This window comes from Oncorhynchus mykiss, chromosome 8 (genome assembly GCF_057628025.1).
Source record: "Oncorhynchus mykiss isolate SJ-2025 chromosome 8, ASM5762802v1, whole genome shotgun sequence".
Lineage (NCBI taxonomy): Eukaryota > Metazoa > Chordata > Actinopteri > Salmoniformes > Salmonidae > Oncorhynchus > Oncorhynchus mykiss.
The window spans coordinates 62,960,755-62,979,855 of NC_143029.1; the positions used below are offsets into that span (position 1 = coordinate 62,960,755).

Genomic DNA, 19,101 nt, shown 5'->3' on the forward strand with positions numbered 1-19,101 from the left:
AGACGTCATGCTCTTTTTCACCCTGAGGATAACAGTGCCACCGACGCAGCCCGCTCCCAAGGACTTTGGGCTCTCGTTCTCCATGGCCGATGTGAGTAAGACATTTAAGCGTTAACCCTCGCAAGGCTGTCGGCCCATCCCTAGCTGCGTCCTCAGAGCATGCGCAGACCAGCTGGCTGAGTGTTTACAGATATATTCAATCTCTCCCTATCCCAGTCTGCTGTCCCCACTTGCTTCAAGATGTCAACCATTGTTCCTGTACCCAAGAGAGCAAAGGTAACTGAACTAAATGACTATTGCCCCATAGCACTCACTTCTCGCATCATGAAGTGTGTTGAGAGGCTAGTTAAGGATCATATCACCTCTAACTTACCTGACACTCTAGACCCAATTTGCTTACCGCCCCAATAGATTCACAGACGATGCAATCACCATTGCACTGCACACTGCCCTATCCCATCTGGAGGAATACCTATGTAAGAATGCTGTTCCTTGACTATAGCTCAGCCTTCAACACCATAGTACCCTCCAAGCTCATCATTAAGCTCGGGGCCCTGGGCCTGTACCCCGCCCCGTGTAACTGGGTCTTGGACTTCGTGACGGGCCGCCCCCAGGCAGTGAAGGTAGGAAACAACTCCACTTTGCTGATCCTCAACACTGGGGCCCCACAAAGGTGCGTGCTCAACCCCCTCCTGTAGTCCCTGTTCACCCATGACGGCGTGGCCATGCACGCCTCCAAATCAATAATCAAGTTTGCAGACGACACAACAGTAGTAGGCCTGATTACCAACAATGACGAGACAGCCTACAGGGAGGAGGTGAAGGCTCTGGAAAATAACCTCTCTCTCAACATCAACAAAACAAAGGAGCTGATGGTGGACTTCAGGAAACAGCAGAGGGAGCACGTCCCTATCCACAGCAGAGGGAGCACGTCCCTATCCACATCGACGGGACCGAAGAGGAGAAGTTCCTCAGCGTACACATCGCTAACAATCAGAAATGGTCCACCCATACATACAGTTTGAGGCTGAAGAAATTTGGCTTGTCACCTCAAACCCTCACAAACTTTTACAGATGCACAATTGAGAGCATCCTGTCGGGCTGTATCATCGCCTGGAACGGCAACTGCATCGCCAGCAACCTGCTGGGCTCTCCAGAGGGTGGTGCGGTAAGCCCAACGCCTCACCGGGGGCACACTGCCTGCCGTCCAGGACACCTACAGCACCCGATGTCACAAGAAGGCCAAAAAGATCATCAAGGACATCAACAGCTCGCGCCACAGCCTGTCCACCCTCTTATCATCCAGAAGGCGAGGTCAGTACAGGTGCATCAAAGCTTGGACCGAGAGACTGAAAAACAGCTTCTATCTCAAGGCCATCAGACTGTTATTAAATAGCCAACACAAGCCGGCTACCACCCGGTTACTCAACCCTGCACCATTGAGGCTACTGCCCTATATACATAGACACTTTAATAATGTTTACATACTGCTTTACTCATCTCATATGTATATATTGTATTATATTCCACTGTAGTCTCCAATGCCACTCCGACATGGCTCATCCTAATATTTATATATTTCTTCAATTCCATTAATTTACTTTTAGATTTGTGTGTATTGTTGTGAATTGTTAGATACTACTGCAATGTTGGAGCTAGGAACCCAAGAATATCTCTACACTCGCAATAACATCTGCTAAATACAGTACCAACCAAAAGTTTGAACACACCTACTCATTCAAGGGTTTTTCTTTTCTTTTTACTATTTTCTACATTGTAGAATAATAGTGAAGACATCAAAACTATGAAATAACACATATGGAATCATAAACCATAATAAAACTATAAACCATCTTCATGAGGTAGTCACCTGGAATGCATTTCAATTAACAGGTGTGCCTTGTTAAAATATAATTTATGGAATTTCTTTCCTTAATGCGTTTGAGAAAATCAGTTGTGTTGTGACAAGGTAGGGGTGGTATACAGAAGATCACATTATTTGGTAATAGACCAATCGGTTTGACAACATCCGGTGAAATGGCAGAGCAACAAATTCAAATTGAATTACTATAAATATTAAACTTACATGAAATCACACATGCAATCCACCAAATTAAAGCTAGACTTGTTGTTAATCGAGCGGCAGTGTCAGATTTCAAAAAGGCTTTACGGCGAAAGCAAACCGTGCTATTATCTGAGGACGGCACCCCATCAAACAAAGACAGGCAATCATATTTCAAGCCGCCAGGCGCGACACAAAACTCAGAATTAAAGATATAATTCATGCCTTCCCTTTGACGAGCTTCTTTTGTTGGCACTCCAATATGTCCCATAAACATCACAAATGGTCCTTTTTGTTCGATTAACTCCGTCGTTATATATCCAAAATGTCAATTTATTTGGTGCGTTTGATCCAGAATAACACCGGTTCCAACTCACGCTACATGACTACAAAATCTTTCATAAATTACCTGTGATCTTTGTCCAAACATTTCAAACAACTTTCGTAATACAACTTATTTATTGATTATTTTTAACATAAATAATCAATCAAATTTAAGACGGGATAAACTGTGTTCAATGCCGGACGAAAACAAAGAAAGCATGTTCCAAGTCGTGCGCACCAAATCATTAGAGTGCACCTGGAGTGACACAGGAAAATAACAGGGCTACTTCTTCATTTCTCTAAAGAAAAACATCAACCAATTTCTAAAGACTGTTGACATCTAGTGGAAGCTATAGGAACTGCAAGCATATTTCTATTAAAACGGCCTTGCCATAGAAAACCAATGGAAAACAGATTGACCTTAAAATGTTTTCCCTGGATGGATTGTGCTCGGGGTTTCGCCTGCCAAATCAGTTCTGTTATACTCAGACTTTATTCAAACAGTTTTAGAAACTTTAGACTGTCTTCTATCCAAATCTACCAATTATATGCTTATCTGTGAAAATAGCTGAAAATAGCTGAAATCATTCTCTAAACTATTATTTTGACATTTCACATTCTTAAAATGAAGTGGTGATCCTAAGACAGGGCATTTTTACTAGGATGAAATATCAGGAATAAGGAAAAACTGAGTTTTTAAATGTATTTGGCTAAGGTGTAAATAAACTTCAGACTTCAACTGTATTTTCATCAATGTGTCAAGAGATGTAGTATTAAAATACTTGAGTCTCTCCCTTGATCCTGGGTCCTGGCAGTGTTGTGCAGACTCAGGACAACTGCGCTTTGGAGAAATACGTAGATTTAAAGAGGAGTCCGTAATTTGCCTTCTAATGATCATGATCTTTTCTTCAAATTAGTAAATGAATTTATCACTGCTGAAGTGAAAGCCATCCTCTCTTGGGGAATGCTGCTTTTTAGGTAGCTTTGCGACAGTATCAAAAATAAATGTAGGGTTGTTCTTATTTTCCTCAATTAAGTTGGAAAAATAGGATGATCGAGCAGCTGTGAGGGCTCTTCGATATTGGACGGTACTGTCTTTCCAAGCTAGTCGGAAGTCTTCCAGTTTGGTGTCTTGCCATTTCCGTTCCAATTTTCTGGAAGCTTGCTTCAGGGCTCGGGTATTTTCTGTATACCATGGAGCTAATTTCTTATGACAAATGTTTTTAGGGGTGCGACAGCATCTAGGGTTTTATGCAAGGTTAAACGTCCTTGGGTAGGTGGAGGGAGTCTGGAAGGGCATCTAGGAATCTTTGGGTTGTCTGAGAATTTATAGCACAGCTGTTGATAATCCTTTGTTTATTATTTGTTGCAATTGCAAATGTAATAAAATGGTGGTCCGATAGTCCAGGATTATGAGGAAAACATTAAGATCCACAATATTTAGTCCACGGGACAAAACTAGGTATGGCTGTGGCAGTGAGTAGGTCGGAGACATGTTGGACAAAACCCACTGAGTCGATGATGGCTCTAAAAGCCTTTTGGAGTGGGTCTGTGGACTTTTCCATGTGAATATTAAAGTCAACACAAATGTGAATATTATCTGCCATGACAACAAGATCCGATAGGAATTCAGGGAACTCCGTGAGGAACGCTGTATACGACCCAGGAGGCCTGTAAACAGTAGCTATAAAAAGTGATTGAGTAGGCTGCATAGATTTCATGACTAGAAGCTCAAAATACGAAAATGCAGTCGTTTTTTTTTGCAAATTGAAATTTGCTATCGTAAATGTTAGCAACACCTCCACCTTTGCGGGATGCGCGGGGGATATGGTCACTAGTGTAACCAGGAGGAGAGGCCTCATTTACCACAGTAAACTCATCAGGCTTAAGCCATGTTTCAGTCAGGCCAATCACATCAAGATTATGATCAGTCATTAGTTCATTGACTTTAACTGCCTTGGAAGTGAAGGATCTAACATTAAGTAGCCCTATTTTGAGATGTGAGATATCACAATCTCTTTCAATAATGACAGGAATGGAGGGGGTCTTTATTCCAGTGAGATTGCTAAGGCGAACACCGCCATGTTTAGTTTTGCCCAACCTAAATAGAGGCACAGCTACGGTCTCAATGGGGATAGCTGAGCTGACTACACTGACCTGTGCTAGTGGCAGACTCCACTAAGTTGGCAGGCTGGCTAACAGCCTGCTGCCTGGCCTGCACCCTATCTCATTAATTCAAGTAACAGACACATCTCAACATCAACTGTTCAGAGGAGGCCGCTTGAATCAGGCCTTCATGGTTGAATTTCTGCAAAGAAACCACTACTAAAGGACACCAATAAAACGACTTGCTTTGGCCAAGAAACACGAGCAATGGACATTGAACCTGTCATCCAGGCAAAGGGAGGCTACTTTGAAGAGTTTAAAATATATTTTCATTTGTGGAATACTTTTGTGTTATTTCATAGTTTTGATGTCTTCACTATTATTCTACAATGTAGAAAATAGTCAAAATAAAGAAAAATCATTGAATGAGTAGGTGTGTCCAAACTTTTGACTGGTACTGTATGTGTACGTGACCAATAAAATTGCATTTGATTTATTTGGGAATTTGTCCCATTCTTCGCTGCAGATCCTTCAGGTTTCCTCCAGGTTTGTCAGGTTAAATGGGGAATGTTGCTGCACAGCAATTTTCAGGTCTCTCCAGAGATGTTCGGTCGTGTTCGAGTCCGGGACATTCCGAGACTTGTCCCGAAGCCACTCCTGCAATGTCTTGGCTGTGTGCTTAGAGTTGTTGTCCTATTGGAAGGTGAACCTTTGCTCCAATCTGAGGTCCTGAGCTCTCTGGAGCAGGTTTTCATCAATGATCTCTGGACTTTGCTCTGTTCATCTTTCCCTCGATCCTGACTAGTCTCCCTTGTTGCTGAAAAACATCCCCACCGCATGATGCTGACACCACCATGCTTCACCGTAGGGATGGTGCCAGGTTTCCTCCAGACGTGACGCTTGGTAATTCAAGCCAAAGAGTTCAATCTTGGTTTCTTCAGAATAGAGAATATTGTTTCTCATGGTCTGAGAGTCTTTAGGTGCCTTTTGGCAAACTCCAAGTGGGCTGTCATGTGCTTTTTACTGAGGAGTGGCTTACATCTGGTCACTCTACCATAAAGGCCTGATTGGTGGAGTGCTGCAGAGATGGTTGTCCTTCTGGAAGATTATCCCATTTCCACAGAGGAACTCTAGAGCTCTGTCAGAGTGACCATCAGGTTCTTGGTCACCTCCCTGACCAAGGCCCTTCTCCCCCGATTGCTCAGTTTGGACGGGCGGCCAGCTCTAGGAAGAGTTGGTGTTTCCAAACTTCTTCCATTTAAAAATGATGGCGGCCACTTCGTTCTTGCGGACCCACAGTCCTGTATCTGAGGTCTGTGGACAATTCTTTCTTGGCTTGGTCTTTCCTCTGACATGCACTGTCAACTGTGGGACCTTATCTAGACAGCTGTGTGCCTTTCCAAAGTATTTCTAATCAATTGAATTTACCACAGCTGGACTCCAATCAAGTTGTAGAAACATCTGAAGGATGATCAATGGAAACAGGATACATCTGAGCTGAATTTTGAGTGTCATAGCAAAGGGTCTGAATACTTATGTAAAAGGTATTTTTGTTTTTACTTTTAATACATTTGGAAAAGTTTCTAAAAACCTGTTTTTCGAAAGCACTGTATATATTGCACCTGTAGGAGAGATGTTTTTGTTAGTGGAGACGGAGAATGACAGGACATCCTCTGACTCTGAATTGTTTTGTTGCATGCCATGAAGACATTTTGATTGGATTAGGATCTTTATGTAACGTGGTTGATTTTTGTTTTATCAGATCCATGTGATTACTGCTAGCATAGACTTATTGTTGTGTTCGGTACTTCTTGCAGCAGTTAATTTGCCACAACTTGGTAGAAAAATATGAATAGGTTTAAGCCCTTGGAGTTTTTCATCATGTTTTCTTTTAACTGTATTAAATTGATTTTATCTAGTGAGGAAATTAGTGAAGAGCTAGGGTTCTTTCCAAAGTATAATTTCATCCATTCATTAGGCATAACCCTTGTTCGCTGTCAGATCTAGTCTATATTTAACTACATCTACATCCACTAAGACATTTAGTTTATGAAATACTAACTATGGAGTCCCCCGATTTAGCTAATTTAAATGCATCTTCAGACTTCAGTGTAATCACTCATTGCCATTGGAACATTGCAGTAAAAAAAGTTTTTTTTTTTACCTTTTATGTTTATGAAAATGACTCCGCTTCATTAGTATGTGCTAATGAATATTGATTGGATGCTGTTGTCATTTAGATTGAACATGGAGGAGCGGCTTGGATCCCTGATTCTGGCCACGGACATCAGCAGGCAGAATAACTATTTGTCAGAGTTCAGGACACACTTGGACAAGAGAGACCTCTGCCTCACTAACGGAAGACATCGGCACTTTATCCTTCAGGTGAGCAATGTGTGCCAAATAACAAAAAGAGCATTCATAACTGTATTATCCATCACCCTTTTCCACTGTTGTGGCATTGAGATCATCTCAGAGGCAATGAAGTCTTGCTAAAAGTGAATCGTCCACGCGGTTGAGGCTGATGGAGGAAAGGGAGCGAGCGAGACAGACTGAGCGATATGTTGTCCTTTTCCTAAGTCTCCGCTCTGTTTTCCCCATTGACCCTGTAAAGATAGCTCTGAAGTGTGCGGACATCTGCAACCCCTGCCGACCGTGGAAACTCAGCAAACTGTGGAGCGAGAAAGTGACAGAGGAGTTCTTTCATCAAGGTACTATATCACTAATCCCCTTTAATATTAATCCAGGTGTTTATTAAGAGTGCACCTATGTGTGACAGTATGGTTTATATAATGAGTATTAACCAATCCTTCTTTTCATCAGGTGACATTGAGAGGAAACATCATCTTGAAGTAACCCCACTCTGTGACAGGCAATCCAACTCAGTTGCCAATATACAGATTGGTAAAGTGACCCCTCTTAATCTAAGTCCACTATAAGCATATGATTCATTTAGATTTGATTATGATTTGGTTTCCTGTCCAGGGGGTGTACGTCAAGCTGACTCGTGCTACAGAAACAATAGATCTTCCTGCCCTCTGGGCCATTCTGGCTCGGACAAGGCTATTTACTGCACTTGTAATGATTTAAAATGTGTCCTACTTAATATTTGTACATTTGCTTGTGGTTGGGTTTTTCTCCTCCTGACTTTAGCAGCATTTTTTGATTTATTAGTCAGAACTTGCTCTGAATGAGAGATGTCTCCTTCCCCTGCAGGCTTTATGACGTACGTGGTGGAGCCTCTGTTTGTGGAATGGTCACGCTTCTCCGACACACGGCTGTCCCAGACCATGATGGGCCACCTGAGCCTGAACAAGCAAGGCTGGAAGGAGGGTAGAGACAAGCAGGAGGCTAACACTAGTAGGGCCTCAGAGGAACAGAGGACTTCTGATGCCAAGGACTCAAACTCCAAAGAATTACCTCAGGGAAGTAAACGGTCATGACTCGCCAAGAGAGTGAAGTGTCAGGAAGCGAAGAGAATCTCCTCACCGGACAAAAACTACATTACCCATCACTCCCTGCACCACAGCACCTCAGCCACATGCTCCCCATCTAGGTTAACCACTGTTTTTGTTTTTCACATAATTTAACTTAATTTATTGCATTTGGACCCTTTACTTTAACAACATAGAGCAATACATAGATACCTCATGTTGCTTCTGCTGTATTTTTTTCCCATTTCTTTTTTTCATATTTTATTTATTTTTACCGTAGTTCTGCTCTGACATCCCTAATTTGACATGCCACCCTTTAAATAGAGACCTGAAGGGAATTATTTAAAAAATACCCTTCTGATTATAGTGCCATCTGCAAACAATTTGTTTTAAAGTTTTTAAAGTGAGGAAACCTTGTATTCAGAGAGAGGTTCATGTTGAGTGATTGAGACAAGCTTCTGTGGGTTTCTCTATTTCAGACTTAGTAATACTTCCTCGTACAATAAATAATGTGAAGAGCCCACTTCATTGCTGCCTCTTTACAAGCATCTACTTTGTGTTGTATTTTACAAATTAAACATTGGTTCTGTAAAAAAAAAAAAAAAAAAGTACATACTGTATGTGAATAACCACTCACATGAAATAGTTGTCCTGTACACACTGAACAAACATCTGATTGCAGATCAACACACCAAATGCCCTGAAACGACTGTTTTGGTCCGTTTGTTGCTACTTGCACTGTGAACTATAACATGTCTTATGACCCAAGACTCAGTCAGCTCAGAGACTAATTGTGTGAAAAAAAAGTATATTGGATGTGGTATGAAATCAATTTCTTTCTTTACCTGTATGTTGTTGGGGATTTAACCATAGTCTGATGTTTTGTTAGGGGGGGGGAAAGGGGGCATGCGTGTGGCCTTAACCATAGAAATAGAATATAGATTCTATTTCTATGACCTTAACATTCTTTCAACACTTGAATAACCACTCTTCCATATTAGTAACGGATGACCAGAGTTACGTGTGTTGAAGGTATAAACAGCATGACTACTTATTAAGAGAAATTGGGAGGTCTGCCTCTGGTAGAGCTGCGCCATGACATACAATGTTATTTTAGAGAGTTGAAGCCCTTTCTAAAATGCAAACATGCAACATTTAAGACTGGCAACGGATGCCTTTTAAGCTATGCACAAAACTAAGTGACCAAACCAGTTGTTTTTTAATAAGGTGGATCATGTATTCTCAATGCATTGTCTGACTGTTTGCCTCTGATGTGGAAGGAAATTACTAGGCATTAGTAGATTGGTCAGTGACTCAGTCAACATGAAACATTCCATATTTAATTTATTTTTGGTATTGTTTTTTTGATTCTATACACAAGGCACGATCGTGTCTCTGGTTGGACGTTCAGTACATTGAATGAAAACCGGTGCTTTTCATTATGGCAAAAAAAATATGTATTTTCTGGTAACTGAAAGACTGTTTGATATAACTGTTTACCATTTTGATGTAAGTCGTTTTTGGCTAGAAACATGCGTGGCAAACTATTTTGTGAAAAGCTTTGCCAAATTGATATTTTGATACTTGCCAGTTGCAGTTACATTTTCATTAAAACAACTTGTCACACGTGCTTGCTTTCTTTTCCTCTCTTTTAAGCAGTCTCAGTCGTTCTTTACAGTTCTACAAATAATGTTATATTCTCTGTGGTGTTTTGCAAATTCGAGAAAATATTTATTGAATGTTTTTTTAAAGATGTTGGGGCGTATTCATTAGGCCAATTCTGTTACAAAACGTTTCTTAAACTAAATCAAACGGAACTAAATCAGGAGGGACCTAGACATAATTAAATGTTAGTAATTTAATAGGATATCTATGGGACCTACCTGAATTTGTCCAAAAGAAACTCGTTATAGTTGAGAACGTTTTGCAACTATTTGGACTAATAATTACATCACAGATAACTAAGCTTTCTCTCTGATCTGTGTTTTGTTTAAAAATATCACTTTGTAGAGGTCTGACATTAATACAGATCTAGGATCAGTGCATTGAGGATCCGTGTTACAATATAAACCGTAAAACTGATCTTAAATCAGCATGCCGGGGCATCATCTGACATCACGCACCAGGTCTAAGAACAATGCAGTTGAATGGCTTGTGAAGTGGGCATGTCGCCCCCAACGTCCAATCGGAGACGTTTATATTGCAGAGTGGCCGCTTGGAACAATCCTGTCCAGTTTGTCGGTAACTGAATACCACATTTTGTAATGTAATAATAACAGAAAATAAAAGCGTCTTGCTACATTTGTGTTATTTTACCCGTTGGATTTTGTTCATGATGTCTTTCTTGGACGCTGTGTGCACATTGTGCAGGTCTGAAGAGGCATTTATTTGAAGGTAAACGGCTGTGTTGCTAGCTAACGTTAGCTACATACTGTGTTTACAGTATAGTATTGAACTTACTATTGAGCTAGCTAATACATTTAATATCAAACGTTGATGACTTGTTTCTGAATGTCATCCCCTCCATATATTTTCTCTCTCTGTCGATTGTCTTGTATGGGTCTGTAAGAGGCATCATGAGTAGGGAGCCAGACGCTTTGGCTGTGGTGAACCAGTTGAGGGATCTTGCTGCAGATCCTATGAACAGAAGAGCTATTGTTCAAGACCAAGGTTGCTTACCGGGACTCATCCTTTTTCTGGACCATCCCAATCCCCAGGTTGTCTACTCAGCACTCCTGGTAAGCCCCCCTGTAGTGGATGCATTGTATTCTAAAAGTAAATGCACCTGGTTACTGAAGTGACTGGGCTGCTTTGAAGTCTGTGTACTAGCTACTTACACCCAACAACAAATAAATGGTTGTTGGGTGTCTAATCGTAATCTTAATTCAAATACCATGCTCCTTAACCTTGTAAGTGAGGATGTCATTTTGCTGTTGGTGAATGTATTCTCTTGTGTTTCTTGTGTCCCCTTCAGGCTGTTCGCTACCTCGCAGAATGTCATCAAAACAGGGAGAAAATGAAGGGAGAGCTGGGGATGATGTTAAGTCTTCAGAATGTCATGCAAAAGTGAGTATTTGACCCTTGCGAAAGCCCAGATCATGATTGTGTAGTCTCACTCATCTCGTCTGTTGATATCTTTGTCAAATAGAACATATTTGGTATTCTTTGCAACTGTTCTTTGCAAAAATCCAACTGGTCCTAAACTCATGTCAAACACTACATACAGTGCCGTGCGAAAGTATTCGGCCCCCTTGAACATTGCGGCCTTTTGCCACATTTCAGGCTTCAAACATAAAGATATAAAACTGTATTTTTTTGTGAAGAATCAACAACAAGTGGGACACAATCATGAAGTGGAACGACATTTATTGGATATTTCAAACTTTTTTAACAAATCAAAAACTGAAAAATTGGGCGTGCAAAATTATTCAGCCCCCTTAAGTTAATACTTTGTAGCGCCACCTTTTGCTGCGATTACAGCTGTAAGTCGCTTGGGGTATGTCTCTCAGTTTTGCACATCGAGAGACTGAAATCTTTTCCCATTCCTCCTTGCAAAACAGCTCGAGCTCAGTGAGGTTGGATGGAGAGCATTTGTGAACAGCAGTTTTCAGTTCTTTCCACAGATTCTCGATTGGATTCAGGTCTGGACTTTGACTTGGCCATTCTAACACCTGGATATGTTTATTTTTGAACCATTCCATTGTAGATTTTGCTTTATGTTTTGGATCATTGTCTTGTTGGAAGACAAATCTCCGTCCCAGTCTCAGGTCTTTTGCAGACTCCATCAGGTTTTCTTCCAGAATGGTCCTGTATTTGGATCCATCCATCTTCCCATCAATTTTAACCATCTTCCCTGTCCCTGCTGAAGAAAAGCAGGCCCAAACCATGATGCTGCCACCACCATGTTTGACAGTGGGGATGGTGTGTTCAGCTGTGTTGCTTTTACGCCAAACATAACGTTTTGCATTGTTGCCAAAAAGTTCAATTTTGGTTTCATCTGACCAGAGCACCTTCTTCCACATGTTTGGTGTGTCTCCCAGGTGGCTTGTGGCAAACTTTAAACAACACCTTTTATGGATATCTTTAAGAAATGGCTTTCTTCTTGCCACTCTTCCATAAAGGCCAGATTTGTGCAATATACGACTGATTGTTGTCCTATGGACAGAGTCTCCCACCTCAGCTGTAGATCTTTGCAGTTCATCCAGAGTGATCATGGGCCTCTTGGCTGCATCTCTGATCAGTCTTCTCCTTGTATGAGCTGAAAGTTTAGAGGGACGGCCAGGTCTTGGTAGATTTGCAGTGGTCTGATACTCCTTCCATTTCAATATTATCGCTTGCACAGTGCTCCTTGGGATGTTTAAAGCTTGGGAAATCTTTTTGTATCCAAATCCGGCTTTAAACTTCTTCACAACAGTATCTCGGACCTGCCTGGTGTGTTCCTTGTTCTTCATGATGCTCTCTGCGCTTTTAACGGACCTCTGAGACTATCACAGTGCAGGTGCATTTATACGGAGACTTGATTACACACAGGTGGATTGTATTTATCATCATTAGTCATTTAGGTCAACATTGGATCATTCAGAGATCCTCACTGAACTTCTGGAGAGAGTTTGCTGCACTGAAAGTAAAGGGGCTGAATAATTTTGCACGCCCAATTTTTCAGTTTTTGATTTGTTAAAAAAGTTTGAAATATCCAATAAATGTTGTTCCACTTCATGATTGTGTCCCACTTGTTGATTCTTCACAAAAAAATACAGTTTTATATCTTTATGTTTGAAGCCTGAAATGTGGCAAAAGGTCGCAAAGTTCAAGGGGGCCGAATACTTTCGCAAGGCACTGTAGCTCATCTTCTTAGACCCAGTTGGGTTGCTACCGCTTTGTCATGTGGTGTTGCTACCATGCTGTGTTGTCATGTGTTGCTGCCACGCTATGTTATCGTCTTGGGTCTCTCTTTATGTACTGTTGTGGTGTCACTCTTGTCGTGATGTGTTTTGTTCTATATATATATTTTTAATCCCGACCCTGCAGGAGGCCTTTTGCTCCCGTCATTATAAATAAGAATTTGTTCTTAACTGAATTGCCTAGTTAAATAAAGGTTAAATAAATAATAAGTAGAGAAACAAACATTCTGAGCCAGAGCTAGAAGGTATTTTTGTAATTGCTGCAAAACTGTATTTGTAATTTAATTGGGTCTCACAATTCAGTTCCTGTACATTAATACTGTTGAGACTAAAGATTTGAGTCATCTAAAAATCTATCCCCACCCCCCCCTTAGGACAACCACCCCACGAGAGACTAAGATGCTGGCCTCAGAAATCTATGAACTCCTCCAGGCTTCTAACGGTGAGGATACAGACAAGCCTGAGGGGCCCTCTTGCAGACGCAAGGACCAGTTCTTCCTGGGATCCACCAACAAGCGGGCCAAAACAGTGGTCCTCCACATACATGGCTTGGATGACTCTGTGAGTGCCCCAATACTGACCAATAAGTGTATCAATAAGGAGACGGGACACTGTCATGTTAGCTCCAGTAACATATTTACTAAGATAAAACCGGATATGTTACACAGAGCATTATGGGTTCTGTAATACATCATGCGTCAATAAGTAGCTATTAGCTCAGGTGACAGTTCTTGTAGTCCACTATAAGAGGTAAAGTGAGTTTATACAGCTATTCCCATTAATCTCCTCCAGAGCCGGAGGAGCCTTTGTGAAGAGTCCTTGTTGAAGATCCGAGGCGTCATCAGCTTTACATTCCAGATGGGCATTAAGCGGTGCATCGTCAGAATCCGCTCAGACCTGAAGGCAGAGGTGAGTCCCATCCTGTCTGTCCTATTAGCCAACAGCATGTTCTAGGGAGGCAATGGAGGCCAGAGGCGAGTCTGTCTAATCTCGGCAACCCAGAACCAAAATCTCGCAGCTACTCTTTTAGGTTCTGGGGGGAGAGGTATGAAGGCACATCACTGCATTCTGTATCAGGAAGTAGGCTCACCCTCCTTGAAGTCACATAGACAGATGCATTGTACTCTTTTTGTTTATAAAGCCCTCCTGCATGAACTTCCGCCGTACCTTACTTCATTGTTAACTTATACGAGATACCAGAACCAGTCTCAGGGATGGCTAACTCTGGAGATCCCTTCGAACTCCACTGAGTTAGGTAAATCTGCTTTTAGATTTTTTGCATCTTACATATGGAAAAATCTTCAAGGCTCTCTAAAATTGGATGAGTTGGTGCTTCTAGGGCAATTCAACAAGACTGATGGAGGACCTTTTTCCTGAAGAATGTATGCTTTCTATGATTGTGTTTTGCTTTTAGTGTATTAATGTATATATTGATGTGCACAGGGTATATAGATGTTTTGATGTGTATACAGGGCTCATCTGAGAAACAGACCTTGGTCTCAGCATGACTCCCTGTCGAAATAAAGGTTCAATAAAGAATACATAAACCTTGAGTGAGTGGCAGAACCAGAATGGATCCCCTTTGGTAGGTCAACCCAACTCTCTCTGCAAGTCTTGGGCAGGTGTCTGGGCCAAAAGTCCCCTTCTGGAAGATGCCAGGTGTAGGTTCACACCCGCAAAGTCTTGATTTGTCCAAATGATATATCCAGCAGTTGCTCCTCGTTAAACGCCTGTCCATGAGCACCCTCAGCGTGCTCGGAAACCTGACGCATCCGGTTTTCAGGGGAAATGAAAGAGAGCCTGTGATGTGCCTTCTGCTTTTGGACCGCAACCAGTATTTCTGCGTTAACAAGGCGACACTCCATCTTAACTCCTCCACATTTACTGGATTGTTGAACAGTGCAGAAGAGAACCTCCCCCGACAGTTATTTTCCTCTCGCCAGGACCAGTAAGAAGTCAACTTTGCTGATGCGTTTCTTTTACGCCAGCTTCGTTAGATTAGTCCACGAGAGATTAAGGTGGCAGACAACCTGCTGTTCTGTTAGAACATTCTGGAGAGGGGATGGACGAGGGAATAATGGCTGATGTGTTGTTGGTATTCATTTAAACCTCTGCTTCCTCTGTAGGCTCTGGGTTCTGCCATCGCCTCAACTGAAGTAATGAAAGCTCAACAGGTGGTCAGGGGAGAGGATGGAGAAGAGGTTTGTATTTCTGAATGAACTTCCAGTGTTTTGTTTCTGTTGTCTTAACAACAGCCTTGGTTGAATCAATGTTTTAAATACTTTCTGTTGCAATTGATTTCCCCGAGAAGATCTGTTTTGGTCTACAGATATTATCAAGGAATTATCTTATCTCAAGGATAACGCTTACAGAAAGGAGTTGGGTATCTAATTCGAATCTAAATTCAAATACCATGCTCCTTGACCTTGTATGCTGGAATGTCATCTACCTTATGCTGCACATTGAATTAAACACTTCCTTTTGCTGTTCAGGTAATCATCCCATTCCCAGAGGATGGTTCGGTAGCAGTGGAGCAGAATGTGGCTCTTCCAGACTACCTTCCAGAGGAAGAGAGCCCATCCCATGAGCCAGACAAGGCTGTGACCTGCGTGGGCACAGGGCAGGATGGAGCAAGCTGGCTAGGCACTGCAGCTAACTTCCTGTCCCGCTCGTTCTACTGGTGACACTCCCAGACCACCCACACTTCTTCAGATACTACAGATACAGAATCAGGCTCCCAGCTGCCAAAGAGCTGAACTGCCAAAGGCAATGTGTAACAACAAACTATTCCAATGCGTGTACAGTACACACATGCACCCACAATCTCACACCCACCTTGCACCATACAGAATCACCAAGCCATTAAGGGAGAGGACTGGCTTCTGGAATGTATTCTTATTTCTTATCTTTAGGGTTCTGATTGAGAGCTAGACTATTCTTTCTGCACATGTAAATGTTTTGAAAACCAAATTGTCTTGTTGTGAGGAGCATTATTGTGGCAGCATTACGACTTGATCCATCAGAAAGGGTCCAAACTTTACCACACAATTAATTTCCTGTAGTTAGAGCACTTTTTTTAAGGATCTGAAAGCGTGTTTGCATTAAGGGTCTTTTTCTCCCTACCTTTTTATCTGACTTTTTAGACCAAGAACTGACCCATCCTCCCCTTTTTTAGCAACGGGTGTTCCAGAATATGCAGTAATCAACGTGTGTTCAGTTATCGTGCCTTTTGTTTCATTCTGTTTACATGCAGACCCTTGTGACTGACTGTCAGCTTTAGTTCTGAAATGTATTCTGCCTGTAAGGCTTCCTCCTTTGATATATTCCAAAGGTTACTGATGTAGACACTGGATAAACTCCAATCTAGGTACTCTTCAATTCCAATGCCTACTGAAATCATTAATGGAATCTGTCGTGAGTTATGAGACATGTTTACAGGACTGGGTGGCTGGTTGAGACCGTTTTCTCTCCAGAAACAGCATGGAGATTTTACAGTCTGACCACTGTGGTATTCTCTAACAACGTGGTGTCATGCATTATTAACTTGTTTTATGTTAAGTATTACTCATTCGACTGGCAAAATTAGAATATCTTTCCTAAGGAAGAGCATTGTTCCTCTTTTAGGGACAGCCTCTGCCATTTCCCCAATGTCTTGCATGATTTAACACCGTTAAAAATAATACAAGGCTAAACGTAATCTCTCGTGGACAGACTACATAAACATAAATGGTTAAGCAGCTGACCAAATTACATGAGATTTAAGTTCTGGTTTAACCAAGATTAGGCTAAGCCTAACATGAATCATCTCTGAATATATGTTGATGGAAACAAACATTGTTCGCTTTCATTGGAGATGGATTGGCCAGCAGTGTCCTTAACCTGTCGTTAAAGGGAGCTCAAGTGGATGCTGCCATAGTTTAGGGTTATCTGTAAGTATATAATTCTGAATATTTTGGTTCAGTCTATGTAGTGGATCAATTGCCCAGCCTCTGAAATAGCTATGCTATCAGTGCATGTTAGTGTATGAATGGGAAATGTTTATTATTATGAGCTTATTACTGTTCAAAGTAAATCTCAGCATAAGAAGTATTCCGTTTGGACCACCTATTTTACAGGTAACAACCTCTCAGTGGGAGAACTTTCAAAAGAAGTTACCTTTTGAAAGTGTTTCTTGAAAGTCAATATCTGTCTGTGGAGGGAGGGGAAAAAAATCCTTGTATAGAATTGTCAAGCAATGTCCTGTTGTCCACTCAAGTATTTGTGTTGTTTCATCCTGTAAAGACTCCCATCTCATACAATCTCACCTGACTAGATTGTGTTCATCATGCCAGGGCAGCATGCATCTTATTTGCGAATACTCTATAGTTCACACTCATCAATACTGTGCATTGGTTGCCAATGAAGTCATTCACAAAGAAATATGTAAATATATTTGTCTTGTCATTGACATGCTTTTTGTTCAGAAACCATTATTAGGTAAACTATCATGATTTAAGTCAGCCTTTTGTTTGTCAGCTTTATTTGACTCAGGTGACATTTCTATCACATAATCCATGTATTTTAAATTAACCCCCAAACATGAAATATTTCCTTTCCCTCCTGACTATTAATGGGTAATTCCACTACTTTTCAACCTCATTTTCATTATCTCCAGCACAGTAGCAGTGTCTACCGGCAATAAAATACCCTCCCTCTGGCTAGAAACTCATTGCAGATTTTGAAAATCACTTAAAATAAATAAAACCTTTTTATCCTGCACTGTGATGTCACAAAGAAGCATTTTATAGGACCTTATCTTTTTAACCACAGATAATAGAAACACTGTTTTCAGACATGTAGACACTGGTTTGGTGCTGGGGATAATGAATGAGGTTGAAAAGTGAATTGCTCTTTTAACATTACAACCTATTTATGCTGGAGTTGTTTCTTTCCACCAATACAGAATGAACACCTATCGCACAGGAATGTTATGTAGAGTATGTATGTGCATCACAGGTATGTTTGCTGCCTGTCAGTTTGTCTGTAGGGTTGTGGGCCATTGTGTTTTTGATGTGAGTTATGATTCCTAAGAGTTACATCAAATAATATTAAAAAAACAATATTATATGAAATATGTAATTGTTCATTTTATTGACACTGATGGTATAGGGCACTGCCTCAAATGGAGGACATGACCGTTTATTCAACAAAATAAACGATGAAAGATGTTTGACCATGTTTGGTTTCAATGAATGAAATGTCCCTTTTACTGACAACTGGTGTCCTTCTCTGAGAAGTGTCTTATCACTTTCATTTAGTGACAGTGTTCTGTATAGTAGATAACTAATGCCCTTATCGGTATCGAAAGAGAGTCAAACCAACTGACTTGGCTTCCCTCTAATGTACTGTACAGTATAATTCACTTGTGATTGCATTCCCATAAAAGTGGAGAGAAACAGAATGTTGGTCCCCTGGGACATTACTAAAGGGCCTTGTCTTAGAGCTCCTTCCCATAATGCATGTTCTTCTTGCTATTACTTTGGACCCAATAGGCTTGGCAAATGTCCAACCTCCCACATCTGAAACTAGAGGGGCCCTGCAGAGGAGAACAGAACTGAGGATTATGCTATTGTCTGTCTTGGCCAAGGGCCTCATTTATAGGTTTCGACTACAGCTCTCGCCACTGACTTTCTGCAATCCTAGCGCTCATGGAAGCTGCTCAACTGCAACCTGCTCAACTGGAAGACAAACGTGTTTCAACTTGCACTTCCAGACAGCTATGTCCACACAACAAGTCTTGATGTTGTTGGGTTGGTAGTTTATTGAAGTAGATGTGAAACAGTTGCAAGACAGACAGAAAAGAGCGATGCCGTCGTCGTCATGGCAGACTGTAACTGACTGACAATCCCAATGAAAATGCAGAGGAAGCAAAGTCCCATGTGACAGCATCAATGGGATTCCCTTTGGGAATCTGCCTGCTGTCGTCCCCATAGCGACCCTTTTATTCACATTGCAACAATGGGCAAACTATTCAGCAGCACACTCCGTGCATACTGTAAGAGCAATCAAAAAGGAAGCCTCTGCTTTTTACCCTTGTATTCAGGACCTTACCTCTTCGTCTGAAATACAATGAAGTAGACATAAGGTGTCAGTGTTGCATCACCACTGCAGTTTGCCACCAAGCCAATTGAGGTGAATGAACTGAGAAATGCTTGATCATGTAGACTGTGCCTATATATATATTCTCTTTTATTTTGTAATGTTAATACATTTTGTTTTAAAAGTCATCCAAAAT

The 19,101-nt window shown here is 41.3% G+C and overlaps 2 protein-coding genes across 30 annotated transcripts in view; both read left to right on the forward strand.

The window, feature by feature from the left end:
* The window catches only part of LOC110530278 (high affinity 3',5'-cyclic-AMP phosphodiesterase 7A), a 49,431-nt gene extending 39,876 nt beyond the window's left edge, over positions 1–9,555 (forward strand). For 14 of the 29 annotated variants that reach the window (XR_016482523.1, XR_016482517.1, XR_016482520.1 and 11 more), the window contains 4 exons: positions 6,733–6,877; positions 7,107–7,203; positions 7,316–7,396; positions 7,709–9,555. Coding sequence is in view for 12 of the 29 variants with exons in the window: in XM_021613204.3 (XP_021468879.2) it covers positions 6,733–6,877; positions 7,107–7,203; positions 7,316–7,396; positions 7,709–7,935 (550 nt within the window). In the remaining 17 variants the exon portion in view is untranslated. The remainder of the gene's footprint in view (positions 1–6,732; positions 6,878–7,106; positions 7,204–7,315; positions 7,397–7,708) is intronic. The other 15 variants (XR_016482514.1, XR_016482524.1, XR_016482510.1 and 12 more) reach the window with 4 other exon arrangements.
* Positions 9,556–10,086: 531 nt separating this feature from the next.
* On the forward strand, positions 10,087–18,034 carry LOC110530279 (armadillo repeat-containing protein 1). Its single transcript, XM_036985913.2, has 7 exons — positions 10,087–10,320; positions 10,496–10,664; positions 10,901–10,992; positions 13,202–13,388; positions 13,620–13,736; positions 14,954–15,028; positions 15,320–18,034. Exons 2-7 carry the CDS (start codon positions 10,503–10,505, stop codon positions 15,509–15,511), a joined length of 825 nt encoding a protein of 274 aa, XP_036841808.2. The 5' UTR covers positions 10,087–10,320; positions 10,496–10,502; the 3' UTR covers positions 15,512–18,034.
* Positions 18,035–19,101: the final 1,067 nt, after the last annotated feature.